Here is a 19118-nt window from a genome sequence, read left to right as displayed (position 1 = left end):
TGTGTGTGATTTGACCATCCCATAAGGCGTTTTGCAAACCGGCTGTTGCATGAGAGAGCAGCCACATAGCATGAATTAAATGAATCAGACAAAATCTTGAAAGTGACCATATTTGGCGCTCTCTCATGCAACGGCCTGTCCACGAAATGTCTTCTATGATGGTCTATAGCAAATCCCTATGTGTGTGTGCGCGCATATAGTTGATTGAGGAAGACAATTAGTGATAATAGTATAATAATTATATTAAATTTGTGTTATACCAATCTCTAGTGCATTTTTCAAATTTATTTAAACAAATTCTCTGACATTAGTGATCAATATATCACCTGGTTTATTAAAATTTGTTTTCTTGCCGATTTTACCTATTTCTAATTTTCCATAGCCTACAAAACAATACTTGTAGATTTATATACTTCAACTAATGTAGTGGGCCAATCACTTCTTAATGTGTCCAAATTCATGTTAATGGCTCAATGCTCTGTGTGGCTGAGCTAATTAATGGAACAAGTTCAAGATAATCAAATTAACTTAAAATATACAATTAGGGTTTCATATTAATTTTATGAGTAATGCTTTAGTTGGGTGCAATCTCATTGTAGTAGAATGAGAAGCGCCTATAAGGTTAGAATGTCTCACCTTTGACTGATCAGAACTAACCCCATCAGATTGGCCTTAATTTCGTTGGATCTCTAATGTAATTCGAACATCCAATATTGTATATTTTTAGCTGTCGAACATGGACAGTAAAAAACTATAAATAGCAAGCATAATCAATAAGTTTGCCCAAAAATCTAAAAAAAGGGTTTCAAATTTATTTCACCTATGGCGCAACCTCAATGGGTCCCACCTGTGACTGATATGAACCGACCATCTGATAGGTATTGCTTTGAGCCCACAAGCTGTAAGGTTAATGTTAAGATATGTATGGTTGCAGACATTGTCACGGATGTATAAGACACATCACAATGTATATTAAGCAAGTGAGATAATGTAATGCTGATTTAAAAAAAAATTAGTTTCGGGAATTTTCAATTTATTCGATGTGTGGAATTAGTTAATTCCAAATAGTGCGTGATGGTAAAATTAGAGAAGGAAAGATTTAGGATTTTCAAGAGATTACGTATGTCTTGGTTATGATCCATTCACAAAAGCAAAGTTATACTACAAGAAAAAGTAGTGAAAAACCATTAAAAAGAGGAAATATAACAGTAGCTATCACCGCTATTGCCAGTGGGTTTTCTAGTCTGTCACTAAACCTTTTTAACTCCAGCCCAAATCTATTCTCTCTAAACTATTTTTTCGATGGTTATTTGTAATATTTTTAAGTTTTTATTTTTACTAAAATATCCTTCTGATTAGACATTCATATAGGAAATTATGAAGGGTATTTCCGTACATTGGCATCATTCATATAGGAAATAATGAAGGGTATTTTCAAAAATTGGCGCCAAACATTCGAACCTAGGATGCTCCATTGAATTTTGGGGACAAGTCGGGTCATGAATCATGATCCAAAACAATTTCGAATATTGAGATGTGGGTCCAACGGACAATGTTCTCACCTAACAATTGTGAACATGTCATGCCCTTAAATTCGCATCCTTTACATCCATCTCCTAGGAAATATCATATCAAATTCTAGTTTTATAGTGATATAAGATGAGATTTATAAGGTGTGTGGACGTATAAACCAGTATTTTTCAGCAAAGTACGGTGCAGCCCACACCATAGGATGATCCAAACCGTCCATTTGTTGGTCCAAATGAAAGTAGGTTGTGCCTCAAAAATCATTTCCATATGATGATCCTCTCCCTCCAATATAGGACTGCACATTATGGAAACTTCGACAGAATGGAGGGTTAGGATCATCCTATGGAAAATGTTTTTTGGGGCACAGCCTATTGACGTTGTGGCTCAACAAATGGACGGTTTGGATCAACCTATGGAGTGGGCCGCACCGTACTTTTTGAAAAATACTGGCTCATACGACCACACATCATATAAAATCTCGAAGCAATAATAGACTGTTGGGTACCCTTGAAAAAACTAGTTATTGTATTGGTCCTTATAAGCAATGTGCATTTATTTTTTGATGGGAAAGCAATGTGCATTTATGATTAGGAAAAATTGCCAATGGGAGACATCAAAGTACGAGAATTGTCAACGGGGGACACACTTTTGAAAACTTGTTAAAGAGGGTTGATAACCCCCTTTAGAGAGTTTGATGACCCCATTTATTGGTAGGGGTGGCCAACCGGTTCGGTTCTCGGTTCTCGGTTCCTTTTTTTTCGGTTCTCGGTTTTCGGTTCCATGAACCGAACCGAACCGTAGTACACAGTAGGACCGGACCGAACATAATCGGTTCGGTCCGGTCCGGTTCTTCGGTTCTAATGGCTAATTATTAATTATTAATTATAATTTATAAAAACTTTTAATTAAAGTTATAATATAAGTTATTTTCTTATTATAAGAATAGTATTAACTATTACTTATTAATATTATAAGTAATTTATATTATTAAGTATATGTATAATAGAAATATAAAAATATTATATATATATATATATATATATATATATATATATATATATATATATATATATTCAAAGTTCGGTTCTTCGGTTCCGAAACCGAACCGAGAACATTAGACCCGGAACCGAACCGAATAAGTTCGGTTCTTCATCAGTGGAACCGAACCGGACCAAAAATATTTTTTTACAGTTCGGTTCCGGTTTGGTCCTTCGGTTCCGGTTCGGTTCTTCGGTTCTGGTTCGGTTCTGGCCACCCCTATTTATTGGGTTGAAAACCCTTTAATCTACTTGATTACACCATTTCGTCACTCTCTAACAATTTTTCAAAAGTGTGTCCCCTGTTGGCAATTCTGATATTTTTCATGCCCTCCATTGGCAATTTTTCCTTATGATTACAGTTGTCTACCTTATTTACATTTTTTTTGCCCTTATAAATGCACTTTCTCGCTGTGGCCCAATGATGGTGCCCTTGTAACTGGTTTCTGCAAGGGCGCCCCTACGTCATTCATTCATCAAAATTTTGTGATTAGAGACGGAACACAAAACCTGACGGGAACCTCGTCTCCTGCTACAGACCTCTTTGGACGGTGGCGATGGCCCTCAATTTCTTGCTTTGACCATTTCTACACACACATGATCCGGTGTATATGCTTTCTAGTAGTGGGTCATTTTGTTTAAAGCTGGAAAAATTGCTTACCCATCTGTCATCTACTTGAGATTTAAATTTATTTAGGGCTTTGTGACAAAATTTAAACGCAACTTAGCGTTGACGGATTATTAGCCGAAAGATATATTTTTTTTGTTTTCGGGAAAAGTCCCTCACCAATAACAAGTCGAGATTTATCACCAGTAAACAATACCAGCCATGTCGTCTGACATTAGCAATTCGTCAATGAGAAATGACTGGAAAAGCAAGGGGGTCGATAAATTCGCTCCCATTGTAGGATTATTCGCACCACCGAACGAGTTTTGACTTCAAGAAAGCGTAGAAAAGGAAATCATGCTACAAGGGTGTGAATAATCCTAAAGTGGGTGCGAATTTATCATCTCTCAAAAACAGAAAGTGGGTTCTATTTCATGACTTTTTATGTTGAGAGAGAGAGAGAGATTCCAAGCCATCATTTGCGACTGTTCACACCGGTGTGCTGTTCACACGTGCGATAGAGGTGTCGATGTCATTGAGTATAAAAGGGAGATAAAGCTCTGATGTTTGTGAATCACCTTGTCCTTTAGAAGGAAAAGAAACTTCGAGTCCTCCTTGAAGGTGAGAGAGCTTTTTGTTCTTGTTCTAGTTCTTTCTTTTGTAAGATCTTGTCCACCTTTGGGCTTGAAAATCATGGTGCAATATGAGATTTGAAATGGGTATCTTTTTTTTGTTTAACGGTGGAGGTGAAATGGGTCCTTTTAAGTTTCTTGGAATAAATGATTTGCTTTTTGATGTGGAAATGGATGAATCCCTTTTATGGTTGTTTGTCTTCTGTTATAGATTTGGAAATTTGGTACTTCTGTAAGTTGTTTTGGTAGTTTTTTTTTTTTTTTTTTAGGTATAGAAAACCTTTGAGATATTTTGATTTTCTCATTTGTTTTTAGACTCTTGGGTCTATGAATTTCTTTTGTAAGACTTTAAATTTATAAGCAAATTTCATTTGAATTTGGCATTTTGGCCTGAAGCTTTGATATATTTTCCTTGATAGAGTCTTTAGTCAATGATTTCTTCAATTCCTCTTGTTTAGGCCGAAAAATCTTTAAACGTGCCCTCATCTCCTAATGTTACTGCATGATAGATCTAGCCAAGAATTTTTTTTTTCCACTGTAATGACTTGAGAGCTTTTGAAATTCTTGTCCCAGCTTCTACGGATCGGAACGAGACAAGGAAGTACTTACATTAATGGAAATCACATCAGTGAGATGGACGTCCGAACTGGTACAGTTGTACCCATTTTTTAACTTTTGTGTTAAGTCTCTTGGGTGGTTTACCAAATGAGAGAAAAAAATCCATAAAAGATACTGTAAGGATAAAAATCTTGCAATTAGTGGCAGTGATAGAGATAGGAAAATCAAACTTGTACATATCTATCCAAGACACTGTTTTTCTGTGGAATTACATTGATAGCACCTGTTTTAAAGGATAGAAAGCATCTGCTTTTCCTTATTATATATCCACCCTATTTAATTTGTATTTACCTGAAATGATCAATATCAGTTTCCTTCCATTGAATAAATCTTTATAAACCTTCTTCTCTATATATATACTTGTGTGAGTTCTCTGAAGCAAAACTCAATTGGATTTGTGTGCAATTTACAGGGAATGGAAGACCCCACCTTCATTCATCAATGTGAGATGAATTCTCTTGATCAGTACACATCACAACAAATAGCAGCAGCCCTTGGGGAAGAATTCCAACACTCTTTTTCCTCAGAAATCTACTCTTCTTACCCAACTTTCACTCAAAGAAGCAACAACGCCTTTTGCTCCTCCATGGAAACTTCTCAAACCGAAAGACCGGCAAAGCAAATCCGGACCAATAGCTGGAATTCTCACACCAATGAACATGTCTCAACCCCTGATGCTTCTTCTCCAAACCTTCTTCCTTTCTGCAATCCAAATTCCCCTAGCAATCAACAACACTTCTATGGAAATCTCACCGGTGGAGCCATGAAGCTGAGGGACCAAACAGTGTCGCCAACATCATCAGATATCTTGATTTCTCAGGGCTCCTTTTTGAACCAAAGCTACATATCGAAAGGTGGACCGGGATCGAAGAGGGTTAGCATGGTGACTTCTAAGCCCCTTTCTCATACTCAAGATCACATAATTGCCGAGAGAAAGCGGCGAGAGAAGCTCAGCCAGCGATTCATCGCTCTATCGGCAATCGTCCCCGGCCTAAAGAAGGTACCTTTCTAATCTCTCTATCTCACATAAATTTTACTTCTGGGTGTGGCTGAAATTCATGAACTAGATCACTAAGGGCTCGTTTGGATACCTCATGCATTTGTATTTTGATTTGGATTTGAGTTTTGGATACAAAACGCATCAATCATCTTCATGATCATGTTTGAGAGAGAGAGAGAGAGAGAGAGAGAGAGAGAGAGAGAGAGAGAGGGATGTCTCGCTGCTGCCGGAGCAACGTCGTGGAGCAGCGATGGTGAAGGAAGTTGCCACAAATATTGATTTCCAAATAATATCTCGCAGAAAAGATTTGAAAATCCGAATTTTTTGCACTGTTGTAGCTGATTTGGAAATCTAAGGATCTGATCCAGTTCAAAATATTAACTAAATCCAATTCTAAATCTTGTTGGTACTCAAACGTGGCCTAATGTTCTTTCTTTTGAAAATGATGCTTATCATAAAGAAACAATAAGTTAAAAGGGTAAATATATGTTTAGAAACATCACTATCAATGAAGGGACTTTTTTCCACTAGAATTAGTTCTTAATTTTAATTTTATCTTATTTGCAGATGGTACATTAAGGCCTCTCTAGATGCCATTAACTATGCCATTCCCAAACAATTATAACATCATATATTTGAAAATAATCATATTTTGCTTCAAAACTGTTTCCATAGATTATATAAAGGAATTCAACTTATGCTTGAATACTACATTTCCCACAATAACATTGGTTGAATTTTTAAGTATTTTTATTTTATCCTTCTGGCAGATGGACAAGGCTTCTGTTCTTGGAGATGCTATTAAGTATGTGAAACAAATGCAAGAGAGATTGAAAACATTGGAGGATCAGACTGTAAAGAAAACCGTTGAGTCTGTGGTCTTTATAAAAAAATCTCAGATCTCTAGTGATGGTGACCTTTCTACCTCGGACAAGAACTTTGAAGGGTACTCTGATGAGCCACTACCTGAAATTGAAGCTAGAGTTTCTGAGAAAAATATTCTCTTAAGAATTCACTGCGAGAAACGCAAAGGAACTCTGGTAAAAACACTTGAAGAAATAGAGAAGCTCCATCTATCGGTCGTCAATACTAGCATCATGCCTTTTACCAATTCTGCTCTCGATATAACTGTGATTGCTCAGGTAATGTTCAGTTCTTTAGAATCAAGTTTAGAACTTTCCATGGATTAAGATAAGATGAGATATATCTCTAATTTTTATAAAACTAAGTGTAACACTAGTTTCTCGAGTGACAGGCATGTCTGGTGTCTTGATTGGATTGAATTGAAGAAAAATAGATAAAAAAGACTTTTAGTAGTTTTAATCTTTTAAGTTAAAGGATACTTACCAAAAACTTGAAAACGTTTTTAACCTTTTCAATACTTGTTTTCATAGGCTTGATTCTGAAAGAATTTGGTAGAAAACAAACTGGCTTACTATTTTTTCAACACTGTTTTTATAGGCATATTTCTATAAAAAGTTGTGTAGAAAACAAATTCAACACTTTGCTAATTTTTCAGCACTGATTTTATAGACATAATTCTTAAAAGATGGTGTAGAAACCGAAGTCAAACACATTAATTTTCAACAATGAAAAAATTGTGTAGAAAACAAATTCAAAACACTTACTAATTTTCAACACTGATTTTATAGGCATAATTCTTAAAACAATTGTGTAGAAAACAAACTCAACACCCACTTTTCGTCTGTGGAATTCACATATATGTTATGATGATTGTTTTATATTTAGCCAACCTTAGTGGGGTTTTGTCCCAAATTACTATAATCACCTTAATTTATCTTTACAAAGAAAATATAGAATAGTGATGATTAGGGACTCTAAGCGCACGTTGGAATTTAATTCATATTCTATTCAAAACAAATTAACAAAAATAAGACATAGAAATGTTTAATACCGGGCTTAGAGCTAACAAAAACATACGTTTTTCCCTTTTCTTCAGATGGAGGATGATTACTCCTTGACAGTGAAGGATCTTGTGAAGAATCTCCGATCCGCTTTCAGCAAGTTCATGTAAGAAAAAAGTTTCCAAAGACTAGAAATAATGGTGGGTTGCTGTCTTTTTCAATCCTTTTTACATTAATTTTTTTTTTCTCTCTAAAAACAAGGCCTGAATAATCTCCGTCCTAGACCGCCATTATTGCTTGTTTGCTCCGAGGTTTTTTTTTGTTCAGGGAGGTTTTTTTGTCTTTCCTTTTTGCATGGTTGACCAACTGACCATGTTTTTTTAACCTCCCTGAGAAGAAAAGAAAATTCAAAGAACCTGGTGGCTTTTTTCGGGCTTTTTGATGGTGTTGACTTTGGTAAACCCCTTTTAATCTCTCTTCCTTGCTCGGAAGCACTTGATGGATAACACAAAAATGGGTCTTTTTTCTTGAATTAGAGATACAATTAGGCCTTGTTTCAGAAGTTTGGTGTAATTTTTTTGGTGCCTCTTGATTCATTTCTTAGGCCTTTTTTTTCTGTAATCTTCTGTGTATCTTTTTAACTCTATTGGAATGTAATAGTGGTATCTTTGTTGTTACTTGACATAATAAAAAAAAATGTTTTTAGGGTATTTGAGATGATGTATGTTTTGTGCATGTGATGTGGAAATGGCAATAGATGTATGTTTTGATTATTGGATGACACGTGAAATGGCCGTGAAAGGCGTAAGCAAGGCTTTTGATGTTCGATAGGGAATGGTTGTTATAGTTGGAGAGCTTATCAAGATGCCTCTATTGGAGAATTATTTGGAAAACACATCTGTTATTGGGTCCCTACAAGCAATTCGAATCTTGACTCTCTCTCTCTCTCTCTCTCTCTCTCTCTCTATATATATATATATATATATATATATATATATATATATATATATATATATATAGAGGAAAGTGAAGCTACACCACCGGTGTAGCTAACTTAGCTACACTGCCGTCAAATGATCCTATAGAGCTGATTTTTGGTGGACACCCTATCTATGTGAGGGCCAATCAAATGAATTCTTTGGATCACCAAAACAATGTGGGCCCATTGTATTTTAAGCCGGCGGTGTAGCTAAGTTAGCTACACCGGTGGTGTAGCTTCACTTTCCTCATATATATATATATATATATATATATATATACTAGTAAAAAACCCGTGCGATGCACGGGCCGACAAAGAGCTGTACGGACCACGTCATAGGTTGATCCAAACCGTCAATGTGATGGAACACAAAATAAATAGGTTGTGCCCCAAAAATCATTTCCATAGGCTGATCCTAGCCCTCCAATCTATAGATGTTTCCATAATTCCTCTTAAATCGGATGGTTAAGATCACCCTATAGATTATTTATTAAAAAACCATAAAGGAGAGGGGTAATAGATGTTTCCATAATTTCTCTTAAATCGGATAGTTAAGATCACCCTATAGATTATTTATTAAAAAACCATAAAGGAGGGGGGTAAGATTGAAATTATATGACTTTAATGGGTGGTAAAAAACCCGTGCGATGCACGGGCCGACAAAGAGTTGTACGGACCACGTCATAGGTTGATCCAAACCGTCCATGTGATGGAACACAACATAAATAGGTTGTGCCCCAAAAATCATTTCCATAGGCTGATCCTAGCCCTCCAATCTATAGATGTTTCCATAATTCCTCTTAAATCGGATGATTAAGATCACCCTATAGATTTTTTATTAAAAAACCATAAAGGAGGGGGGTAAGATTGAAATTATATGGCTTTAATGGGTGCATTTGTTAAAACCATAAAGGAGGGGGTAGGATTGAAAATATGTGAGTTGAATGGGTGCATTTGTTAAAAAAAGTCAAAAAAAGTGATGTGTAATTCTCATATAATTTTCAAAAAAATCAAAAAATTCTCTTCTTTTCCATCCAGCTTATTATAGTATATATATATATATATATATATATATATACAGTGGGGGTCATATTATTTGGGTGATCCAAACCATTCATTTTTAAGGCTCTGACATAGATAGGGTGTCCACAAAAAATCAGATCCATAGGATCATCCTAACCATTCGTTTTGGTGATCCAAAGAATTCATTTGATTGGCCCTCACATAGATAGGGTGTCCACATTGTTTTGGTGATCCAAAGAATTCATTTGATTGGCCCTCACATAGATAGGGTGTCCACCAAAAATCAGCTCCAGAGGATCATCCCAACCCTACGATTTGTGGAGGCAAAAATGAACGTGTAAAAACCTTCACAAATTTGTCCATTTTTGCCTCCACAGTTTGAAGGGGTTGGGATGATCCTATGGAGCTGATTTTTTGTGGACACCCTATCTATGTGAGGGCCAATCAAATGAATGGTTTGGATCACCAAAACAATGTGGGCCCATTGTATTTTAAGCCGGCGGTGTAGCTTCACTTTCCTCTATATATATATATATATATATATATATATATATATATATATATATATATATACGAGGATAGAGTTGCTGCGCTCGAGCGCAGCTTAGCTGTGCTCGAGCACAGAAGCAGGGTAGGGCCACATTTTGGGTGGGATCCAAAGCATTCATTTGATGGGCCCTTTCATGGGTAGGGGTGTCCACCAAAAATCAGCTCCATTGGATCACCTTAGGGTGTCCGTTTTGTTAGTCAAAGTGCCCTAAAAATTTGGAATTTCGTCCAACTATTAAGGGTTAGATATAAAAGATATTATTATTACCATGGATAGGGTGTGTACCAAAAATCAGCCCTGTAGGATCATCCTAACCTTGCCATTTGTGGAGGGAAAAATGGGCAGAAACAATGTCTGTCCATTTTCCCCTCCAACTTTGACTGGGTTAGGATAATCCTAAAGTGCTGATTTTTGGTACACACTTTATCCATGGAAGGGCCTTCCAAATGAGTGCTTTGGATCCCCAAAAAATGTGTCCCCCACTACGGTTTGTGCAGCCATGCACATATAGCTTACCTGTGCAGCTGCACATACTTCATTTCCTCATAATATATATATATATATATATATATATATATATATATATATATATATATATATATATATATATGAGGAAAGTGAAGCTACACCGCCGGTGTAGCTAACTTAGCTACACCGCCGGCTTGAAATACAATGGGCCCACATTGTTTTGGTGATCCAAACCATTCATTTGATTGGCCCTCACATAGATAGGGTGTCCACCAAAAATCAGGTCCATAGGATCATCCCAACCCTTCAAACTGTGGAGGCAAAAATGGACAAATTTGTGAAGGTTTTTACACGTTCATTTTTGCCTCCACAAATCGTAGGGTTGGGATGATCCTATGGAGCTGATTTTTGGTGGACACCCTATCTATGTGAGGGCCAATCAAATGAATTCTTTGGATCACCAAAATAATGTGGGCCCATTGTATTTTAAGCCGGCGGTGTAGCTAAGTTAGCTACACCGGCGGTGTAGCTTCACTTTCCTCTATATATATATATATATATATATATGAGAAAACGGTTTCTACACATGTGTGTAGATAAATTATCTACACACTAGCTTAAAATACAGTGGATGGCATATTGTTTGGGTGATCCAAACCATTCATTTGATTGGCCCTCACATAGATAGGGTGTCCATAAAAAATCAGCTCCATAGGATCATCCCAACCCTTCGATTTGTGGAGGTAAAATGGACGTGTATAAATCTTCACAAATCTATCCATTTTTTGCCTCCACGGTTCGAAGGGTTAGGATGATCCTATGAGCTAATTTTTTGTGGACACCCTATCTATGTGAGGGCCAATTAGATGAATGGTTTGGATCACGCAAACAATGTGGGCCTCCACTGTATTTTAAACTAGTGTGTAGATAACTTCTCTACACGTGTGTAGAAACCGTTCTCTCATATATATATATGAGGAAAGTGAAGCTACACCGCCGGTGTAGCTAACTTAGCTACACCGCCGGCTTAAAATACAATGGGCCCACATTGTTTTGGTGATCCAAAGAATTCATTTGATTGGCCCTCACATAGATAGGGTGTCCACCAAAAATCAGCTCCATAGGATCATCCCAACCCTACGATTTGTGGAGGCAAAAATGAACGTGTAAAAACCTTCACAAATTTGTCCATTTTTGCCTCCACAGTTTGAAGGGTTGGGATGATCCTATAGAGCTGATTTTTGGTGGACACCCTATCTATGAGAGGGCCAATCAAATGAATGGTTTGGATCACCAAAACAATGTGGGCCCATTGTATTTTAAGCCGGCGGTGTAGCTAAGTTAGCTACACCGGCGGTGTAGCTTCACTTTCCTCTCTCTCTCTCTCTCTATATATATATATATATATATATATATATATATATATATATATATATATAAGGGTTCCTGCGCTCGAGTGCAGGAACAATGGTGGGCCCACATTGTTGGGGGATCGAAAGAATTCATTTGGAAGGCCCTTTCATGGATAGGGTTCCACCAAAATCAGTTCCATTGTATCATCTTAGGGTGTCCATTTTTGGGGTGAAAAAATGGACAGATTAGTGGACAAACAATATCTGTCCATTTTCACCCCTACAAATGGACACCCTATTATGATCCAATGAAGCTGATTTTTGATACACATCCCATCCATGATGGGGCCTTTGAAATGAATGTATATATATATATATATATATATATATATATATATATATATATATATATATATATGAGGAAAGAGAGTGTACACCCTGGAGTAAATAGGGCGTGTGCTCCCTACTTAAAAATTAGGCGTTTTTTCATTTAAACCGTCGGATCACTATGATCTGGACCGTACATTCATTAAAAGGAGAAAAAACCCAACGAGTGTCTTCTCTCCCTCGTTCCAGAGAATCGAAACCCAAAAAAAACCCAACTTCTTCTCCACCGAGCACGAGGGTTTCTTCTCTAAGGAAATCTACCTACGATTCACAGAGGTTTTTCTTCTCTGCCTCCTTAAAACCCAACGAAATAGGGCGTGTCTTCCCTGCCTCGTTCCAAAGAATCCAAACCCAAAAAAACCCAACTTTTTCTCCACCGAGCACGAGGGTTTCTTCTCTGCCCCAATCTACCTACGATTCGCGCGAGGGTTTCTTCTCCAACGGTTCTCTTTTTCAATCTGCAGCTTTGTTTGAGGTAGGGAGCACAAATATCTTCTTCTTTTTCCATTGTTTGTTTTGTTTTCCTCATTCTACTGGGATTTTTTGCTTCTTCGTAGAACAGTTTATTGAATTTTTAGATTCCCTACTGGTTTTTTTTGACATTTGGGGTTTTTATAATACGAATTATAGTGGAAGATCATGTGAATATGGGGTTTATTTAATGCAAATACCCAACTCCGGCTCCCTCCCTCTCTATCTGTGTGTGTTTTTTGGTAACAGTGAATGTGGATTGCTTGTGTTACCTTTGATATAATATTTTGACAAGCTGTTTGGTTTGTGATCAATAGTTAATCTCTCATATCTTTTAAATAAAGAATATTTTTTATTTGGTTTAATGCTCTGCTCTTTGTACTGATTGATGAAGGCAACAGACTCAATGCTCTGCTCATGGGATGTTTAATACTCTCTCTCTCTCTCTCTCTCTCACTTATGTAGAACAATTTATTGAATTTTTAGATTCCCTACTGGTTTTTGAATTGTTAATTTGCTTAAATTAGTGTCCTAGTTATTCTAGAGATAGAGTTTATCCTAGTTAGATTAGAGAATAGAGATAGAGTTTTTCCTAATCCTAGTTAGATTAGAGAATAGAGACAGAGTTTGATATGTATAACTACAAGTCATGGGAAATGGAATTAGAGAATAGAGATAGAGTTTTTCCTAATCTTGTCGTTTTTTTTTTAAATTTAAATTTTACAGTCATCTTTACCCCTACCTACCTGTACAGTATTAAGGCCCTGTTTGTTTAAGATTATGACAACAGATTGTTAGCTCCAAACTAATGATTGGGCTCAAAATTAGGGTTCAGTGCTGATGGAGAACTGTTTCAAACTACTGTTTGATTAAACAACAGATTGTTAGCTCCAAATTACTGTTTGATTAAACTTTTAATCTCTGATGGTTGATTCTACGCTTGATACTGCTTGCAGATACTGAAGCTTAATGGCCTCGTCTAACCATAGCAATATTGGCTCACATGGGGAAAGCAACTGTATGTGTGGAATAAAAAGGTGTATGAAAATAACTCAGTCAAATAAGAATGGCAACCGAGGCCGGCCCTACTACACTTGTGGATTCAGTGTAAATGTTTCTTCCATACGTGTATTTTTACATTTGAGTAAATTTTCAAATTACTAAAGATTACACAACACAGGAATTTGGGAAGAAGAATTGCGATTATTTCTTATGGTGCGACAATGACGAAGAGGACAAGGAATTTGGTTCGAGGGACAACATGATTGGTATCAACGTCTGCAAAGGTTGGAGGGCGAGGTTGCCAAATTGAAGCTGTTGGTGCAACAGGCACGTCAAGGCGTTAAAGTCATTGAAAGGTTGGAGGGAGAGGTTGTTGAGTTGAAGTTGTTGGTGCAACAAGGGCGTGAAGCCGTTAAATTAGTCGAGAATGAAAATGGGTGGATTAAAGCGATGGGAGTTGTTGTTTTTTTCTTAGTTGTTTTTCAATGTATCTCTAAGTAAGTTAGGAAGCATGGAATAGTCTCAATTAAAACTTCAACAGACAACCAGTAATGTTGTTCTTCTGTACTGTTAAAATGCTTTAGCGATAGTTGCACTTGTAATGCTGTCCATTCGTAATTCATTTTGAGTGTTTTTCATAGCAGGTAAATAAGGGGAAAAAAACAATTTGGTTTCATAGCAGGTAAACAGGGAAAAGAAAAACTTTTACTCAATAAAAAGGGATTTGCTAGCGTCCATTGCAGACGGCATTTTGCAGATGGTCTGTTGCATCTGATAGCAGCCATCTCGTGAATGAAGACAAAATCTGCTGAAAGGTGAGCCTCTGTGGCTGCTGTCAGATGCAACAGACCATCCGCAAAATGCCATCTGCGATGGACACTACGAAATCCCCAATTTGATTACAGAGGAATGCAAAACCAGCAGTGCATGCCCCTTGCACTGTATAAAAACTTGTTTTTTTTTCGGCCTGTAATGTGATTGTCTAGGTGCAAAACATGGGTCCAATTGTTCCTAACTTGTCTGCATTGATGTGTAAAAATAAGCTTCTTCTAACCCATTTATACAATCCAGTTTGGAACTGACATGAAAGCTTAAGCGGTTCTGCACCAACCAGTATCAAACTTTTCAATGTAAGCTCTCATATATAGTTTTCACCTCCTTCTTTTGAGCCTCAACCTTTTGCCCTTACGTATTGAGGGATTGAAGTGATAATACGGATTTAAGTAGGATATGAGGAGATTTTCCATGTGCAACCAAAGGAAATGGAGAGCAAACGAGTAGCAAACCATGAGTCCATGAGAACCTCCCCCTAATTAATCGGGTTTATATGAAAGTTGTGAACTGATTATGTGAAAGTTGTGAACTGATTATGTGAACTGTTTCAATCCTTTTTTTTCTCATGGTTGGGCATCATATAATTTCTCTTCTCCTTCAACCTGCAGACTTTGTTGGAAGTGAGCTTCAAAACCATTATTCCTTTCGTCACTACCTATCATGTCAACAAGTTACTCATGAACTAAGAGGATTACGAACGAGGAGAACACAATAAATTTTCCCAACGAGACTAGAATATTATTTTAATTTGAAAAAAAAAAATTCAGCAGAAAACAAATAATACTTATCCAGCCAGAAAAAGTTTTTCATGGATGTTTCTTTTTTCCATTCACTACCGAATTCCGAAAAACGTAAAGATACTGGAAATGCTTTTCTTTCCTGTTTTCCACTATTCTCCAGACAACCAAACAGGCCATGATTTCCAAATCTGGAATACTGGAAAAACACTATACTGAAACAGGCAATGGAACCCTTAGTGAAGACCCTAAATCTCCTTCCATTCTTCGAATTACCTTTAGATGATCCCTGCACAAACAAAGCATTTAATACAAATTAGTGTTTTAGTGGGTTTAAGAGCCCCTACTTTTAATTAGATGGTTGCCAAATGTAATGCATCTGATAAATTCAAGTTAATTCAGACACACCAAGATAAAAAAAAAAAAAACAATACAAAATTCACACAGCTTCTGATTCCATAAAAGATGAACTCACCTCAGCCTAACTTGCAAGATTTAGCTTTTCTAGCATAAAAGATAGATCCAGATTAACATCTCTACGACAAAGGAAGAAAAAACAAATCAGTACAAATGTGCTCTTTGAAAATAGTCCTAATATGTCATAAAGATGCATGTAATATAGCTCATCGATCCTTACCTGACGACCTTCCTCCTCCTCATGTTCTTTCACTCCATCTGCTATGTCTTTTTCGGTTGTACTTGGCTATTCGACCAACCATAAAAGAAATGAATAAACATATTACTACTGTTTAACATGAGAGAAAGAAGATTCAAAACATCTTCAAATAAATACTAAGAACGAATCCAAACCTTGGGCATATTTTTACACGTTGTCGTATAATGACATTTTCCTCCACACTTTTTACACGTCCGTTGTGGTTTTTGGGATTGAGAGTCCTCTATTGGAGACTTAAACCTTGTTGCGGTTTTTGGTCGTCCCTTTGTCTTCACGACATGTGGGTCATGAATAAATATCTGATTACCTTCCACCAAAAAATTAGATTGCACTTGACTCCCACTTGTTTCCACAATAGTTTCGTTGCCTTTGTTTAGTTCTTCACATTCCGCCACCCATAAATCAAGGTCTTCAGTCATCTTCTTGAAAATAGTCCTACTTCTCGGATGCTCATTTAGCACTCTTTGGATCCTTGATGTGATGCACCATTTCTCATATGCAGTAAGTTTGTTACTATCTCCTGTGCTTGTAGATTCGAAATGATTAACTTTATATCTAGCCCCAATCGTCCATCTATTTAACATATACTTATCTGGAATGGCTGCTAAACGCCTCTTCTCCATTATGCAAATGATGTGTTTGCATAAAATCCCATCTGTTTCGAACATAGCACACTCACATGAAACATTTATACCGTCGGATACATCATAGACAACCTCGTACCACTTCCACTCCGGCTCATTACGCAAGCCTACCATGTATTTTGTCACGTATCCATCATCACACACTAAATTTTCCCAACAATCGATGCTTCCCTTAAACTCTACTTGGAACTTGTCGAACATTGCCCTTGTATAACGCTTTGCAGCATCTTCTTCCAATGTGTTCTTTGAAAGACATATAGCATGTGATGCCTTAGACCTGAAATCTTCTTCAGCTTCCTTTCTCCGCCGATCGACAAGAGCCTTGTCATATTGCACCACAAATTCCTGTAAAGTTGTACTCTGATTAACAAATCCATCAAAGAAAGAGTTAATGCTTTCGCTACGAGAACTAGATGTCATGCCAGCTGTGAATATATCTCGAAAATAAGCTGGAACCCAGTGCTCCCGTAACTCCCACATCTTACCTAACCAATGTCTTTCATCAATATTATATTTCTTCGCCAACTTTTCCCATTCCGTCTCACTATCGCTCCTGCTTCTCCTATAATACCAACGATTGTAATCTTTAGTAAACTCACTAGTTTCATCTCGCCTAGCTGGAACATGCTCCACTAGATGCCTATCAATATGCCACTTGCAAAAGCGATGACGAGTATTTGGGAAAACACGCCTAATTGCGTTTCGCATCGCAATATCCATGTCAGTTATAATACATCCTGGAGCTTGGTCGAACATGCATTTTAACCACTCTTCAAACAACCATATAAATGTTTCCTCCGTTTCATCTGCTAGGAGGGCACAACCCAAAAGTGTAGATTGTCTATGGTGGTTGACTCCTGTAAATGGGGCAAATGGCATTCGATACCGATTTATTTTATATGTAACGTCAAATACAATCACGTCACTGAAGATTCGATATGATTCTCTTGCCCTCGAATCCGTCCAAAATAATGACCTCAAGTTCCCATGAACATCTAACTCCATGGAAAAATAAAAATTCGGATCTTCTGCTCTTTTTTGTTGGAACTGTGCTGCTACTGTGACTGCTTCCTGCCCCATATTATTAGCCCTCTCTGCTCTCAATTGTCCTTTCACTTGACTTGGTGTGATAGCACTATCTAAACCATCGTTTGCAGCATTAATTGCCTTTGCAATGCCAGTAGGCCCAAGCCCATCTCTACGAAGTGTGTTCATCAAATTCCTGGTAACATTTTTCTTGTGTAATGTATTGTGTGAATGGTGCAACCGTCTTTTAGGTGGAGATGTAAGATCATGACAATGATCCTCTATAAAGGTCCTCACTTCCCACTTCTCATCTTTTGTCAACTTAATCTCCATCTTCGCCTTACAACCCTCCCTTACAGTACGACGCCGCTTCACTTCCCTATCCGTCGGTATCTTCTCATTAATTTTTCTCCATCCTTCTCTATCACAAACATATCTCCTCCGTATAATATCTCCTGTTGCCATCGACTTATTAGTCTTGCATTTCCTTACTCCAAAGCCGGTCGTCAAGCCGTATAAATTATAAAATGCATATGCCTCTTCACAATTGTCAAAGAGTTGTCCTACAAAAGGTTTGTTAACTGTCATGCTCCCACCCTGATCCTTATTAGGTGTCTCGACGGTACCACTACATCCCTCCTCATTATCAATAGAAACTAAAGCATCCTGAGCTTCTTCCTCATCAACCAACATTACTTTATTCCCAACAGCTTCATAAAACCCATCAACTTGCGACCCCGTATCATCAAACGTAATTAACCTGTTTGTGTCGACCTCCTCAATTGATAGCCCCAACGGATCCATTAATTCTCAACAAGTTGAATACCCTTCAATGAAAGAAAAAAAGATATCACGACCAGATAAAAAGGAGAATATATAACACACATTATAGAAAAAATAGATAGACTGCCCTAAATAGACATTGAGCTATTTGACAGAAATGGAGGGATTTCATGAAAATGGCAAACAGGTTCTGCCTATATTAGTTGAAAAATCAGATATTATCTACCATACAAACAGGTTCTAGCAAACAAACAGGTTCTAGCTATTATCTAGCAAACAAATAGGTTTTATCAAACAAACATGTTCTAGCTATTGTCTAACTAGTTGATCACAAATATTCTTTATTTTTTAGAACATCCCACTATCTACTACTGTACACATCCAAAAAATATTCTTTATTTAAAAGATATGAGAGATTAACTATTGATCACAAACCAAACAGCTTGTCAAAATATTATATCCTGTTAATATGTAGTTATACATATCAAACTCTGTCTCTATTCTCTAATCTAACTAGGATTAGGAAAAACTCTATCTCTATTCTCTAATCTAACTAGGATAAACTCTATCTCTAGAATAACTAGGACACTAATTTAAGCAAATTAACAATTCAAAAACCAGTAGGGAATCTAAAAATTCAATAAATTGTTCTACATAAGTGAGAGAGAGAGAGAGAGAGTATTAAACATCCCATGAGCAGAGCATTGAGTCTGTTGCCTTTATCAATCAGTACAAAGAGCAGAGCATTAAACCAAATAAAAAATATTCTTTATTTAAAAGATATGAGAGATTAACTATTGATCACAAACCAAACAGCTTGTCAAAATATTATATCAAAGGTAACACAAGCAATCCACATTCACTGTTGCCAAAAAACAGACACAGATAGAGAGGGAG

At 36.9% G+C, this 19118-nt stretch overlaps 2 protein-coding genes across 2 annotated transcripts; one reads left to right on the top strand and one right to left on the bottom strand.

Moving 5' to 3' along the window:
- Positions 1 to 3661: 3661 nt before the first annotated feature.
- Positions 3662 to 7989, top strand: LOC143851624 (transcription factor bHLH25-like). Its single transcript, XM_077361106.1, has 5 exons — positions 3662 to 3795; positions 4380 to 4455; positions 4837 to 5424; positions 6195 to 6566; positions 7385 to 7989. Exons 2-5 carry the CDS (start codon positions 4420 to 4422, stop codon positions 7457 to 7459), a joined length of 1071 nt encoding a protein of 356 aa, XP_077217221.1. The 5' UTR covers positions 3662 to 3795; positions 4380 to 4419; the 3' UTR covers positions 7460 to 7989.
- A 5444-nt stretch (positions 7990 to 13433) lies between these two features.
- LOC143850306 (protein FAR1-RELATED SEQUENCE 5-like) lies at positions 13434 to 18242 on the bottom strand. Its single transcript, XM_077359564.1, has 4 exons — positions 15903 to 18242; positions 15730 to 15795; positions 15217 to 15381; positions 13434 to 13535 (listed from the first exon to the last, which is right to left on the bottom strand). The coding sequence occupies exons 1-4, from the start codon at positions 18240 to 18242 to the stop codon at positions 13434 to 13436; spliced, it is 2673 nt and encodes an 890-aa protein (XP_077215679.1).
- Between the last annotated feature and the right edge of the window lie 876 nt (positions 18243 to 19118).

Source organism: Tasmannia lanceolata, unplaced genomic scaffold (assembly GCF_043159265.1).
Source record: "Tasmannia lanceolata isolate RefF3 unplaced genomic scaffold, GAP_Taslan_0.1 ptg000018l, whole genome shotgun sequence".
Taxonomy (NCBI): Eukaryota; Viridiplantae; Streptophyta; class Magnoliopsida; order Canellales; family Winteraceae; genus Tasmannia; species Tasmannia lanceolata.
The sequence above is the reverse complement of the archived record's forward strand: the minus strand, read 5'-3'. Positions and strand labels throughout refer to the sequence as shown.

Excerpts from the sequence above, each read along its gene's own strand:
- LOC143851624 (XM_077361106.1), top strand. The coding sequence starts at position 4,420 with ATGGAAATCACATCAGTGAGATGGACGTCCGAACTG. Across the intron at positions 4,456-4,836 it reads TGAGATGGACGTCCGAACTG|GGAATGGAAGACCCCACCTT; the intron begins GTACAGTTGTAC and ends TGCAATTTACAG. Across the intron at positions 5,425-6,194 it reads TCGTCCCCGGCCTAAAGAAG|ATGGACAAGGCTTCTGTTCT; the intron begins GTACCTTTCTAA and ends TCCTTCTGGCAG.
- LOC143850306 (XM_077359564.1), bottom strand. The coding sequence starts at position 18,242 with ATGGATCCGTTGGGGCTATCAATTGAGGAGGTCGACACAAACAGGTTA. Across the intron at positions 15,382-15,729 it reads AGGAGGAGGAAGGTCGTCAG|GGATCATCTAAAGGTAATTC; the intron begins GTAAGGATCGAT and ends TTGTTTGTGCAG. Across the intron at positions 13,536-15,216 it reads AGGAAAGAAAAGCATTTCCA|TTGCTTTCCCCATGTGAGCC; the intron begins GTATCTTTACGT and ends CCACACATACAG.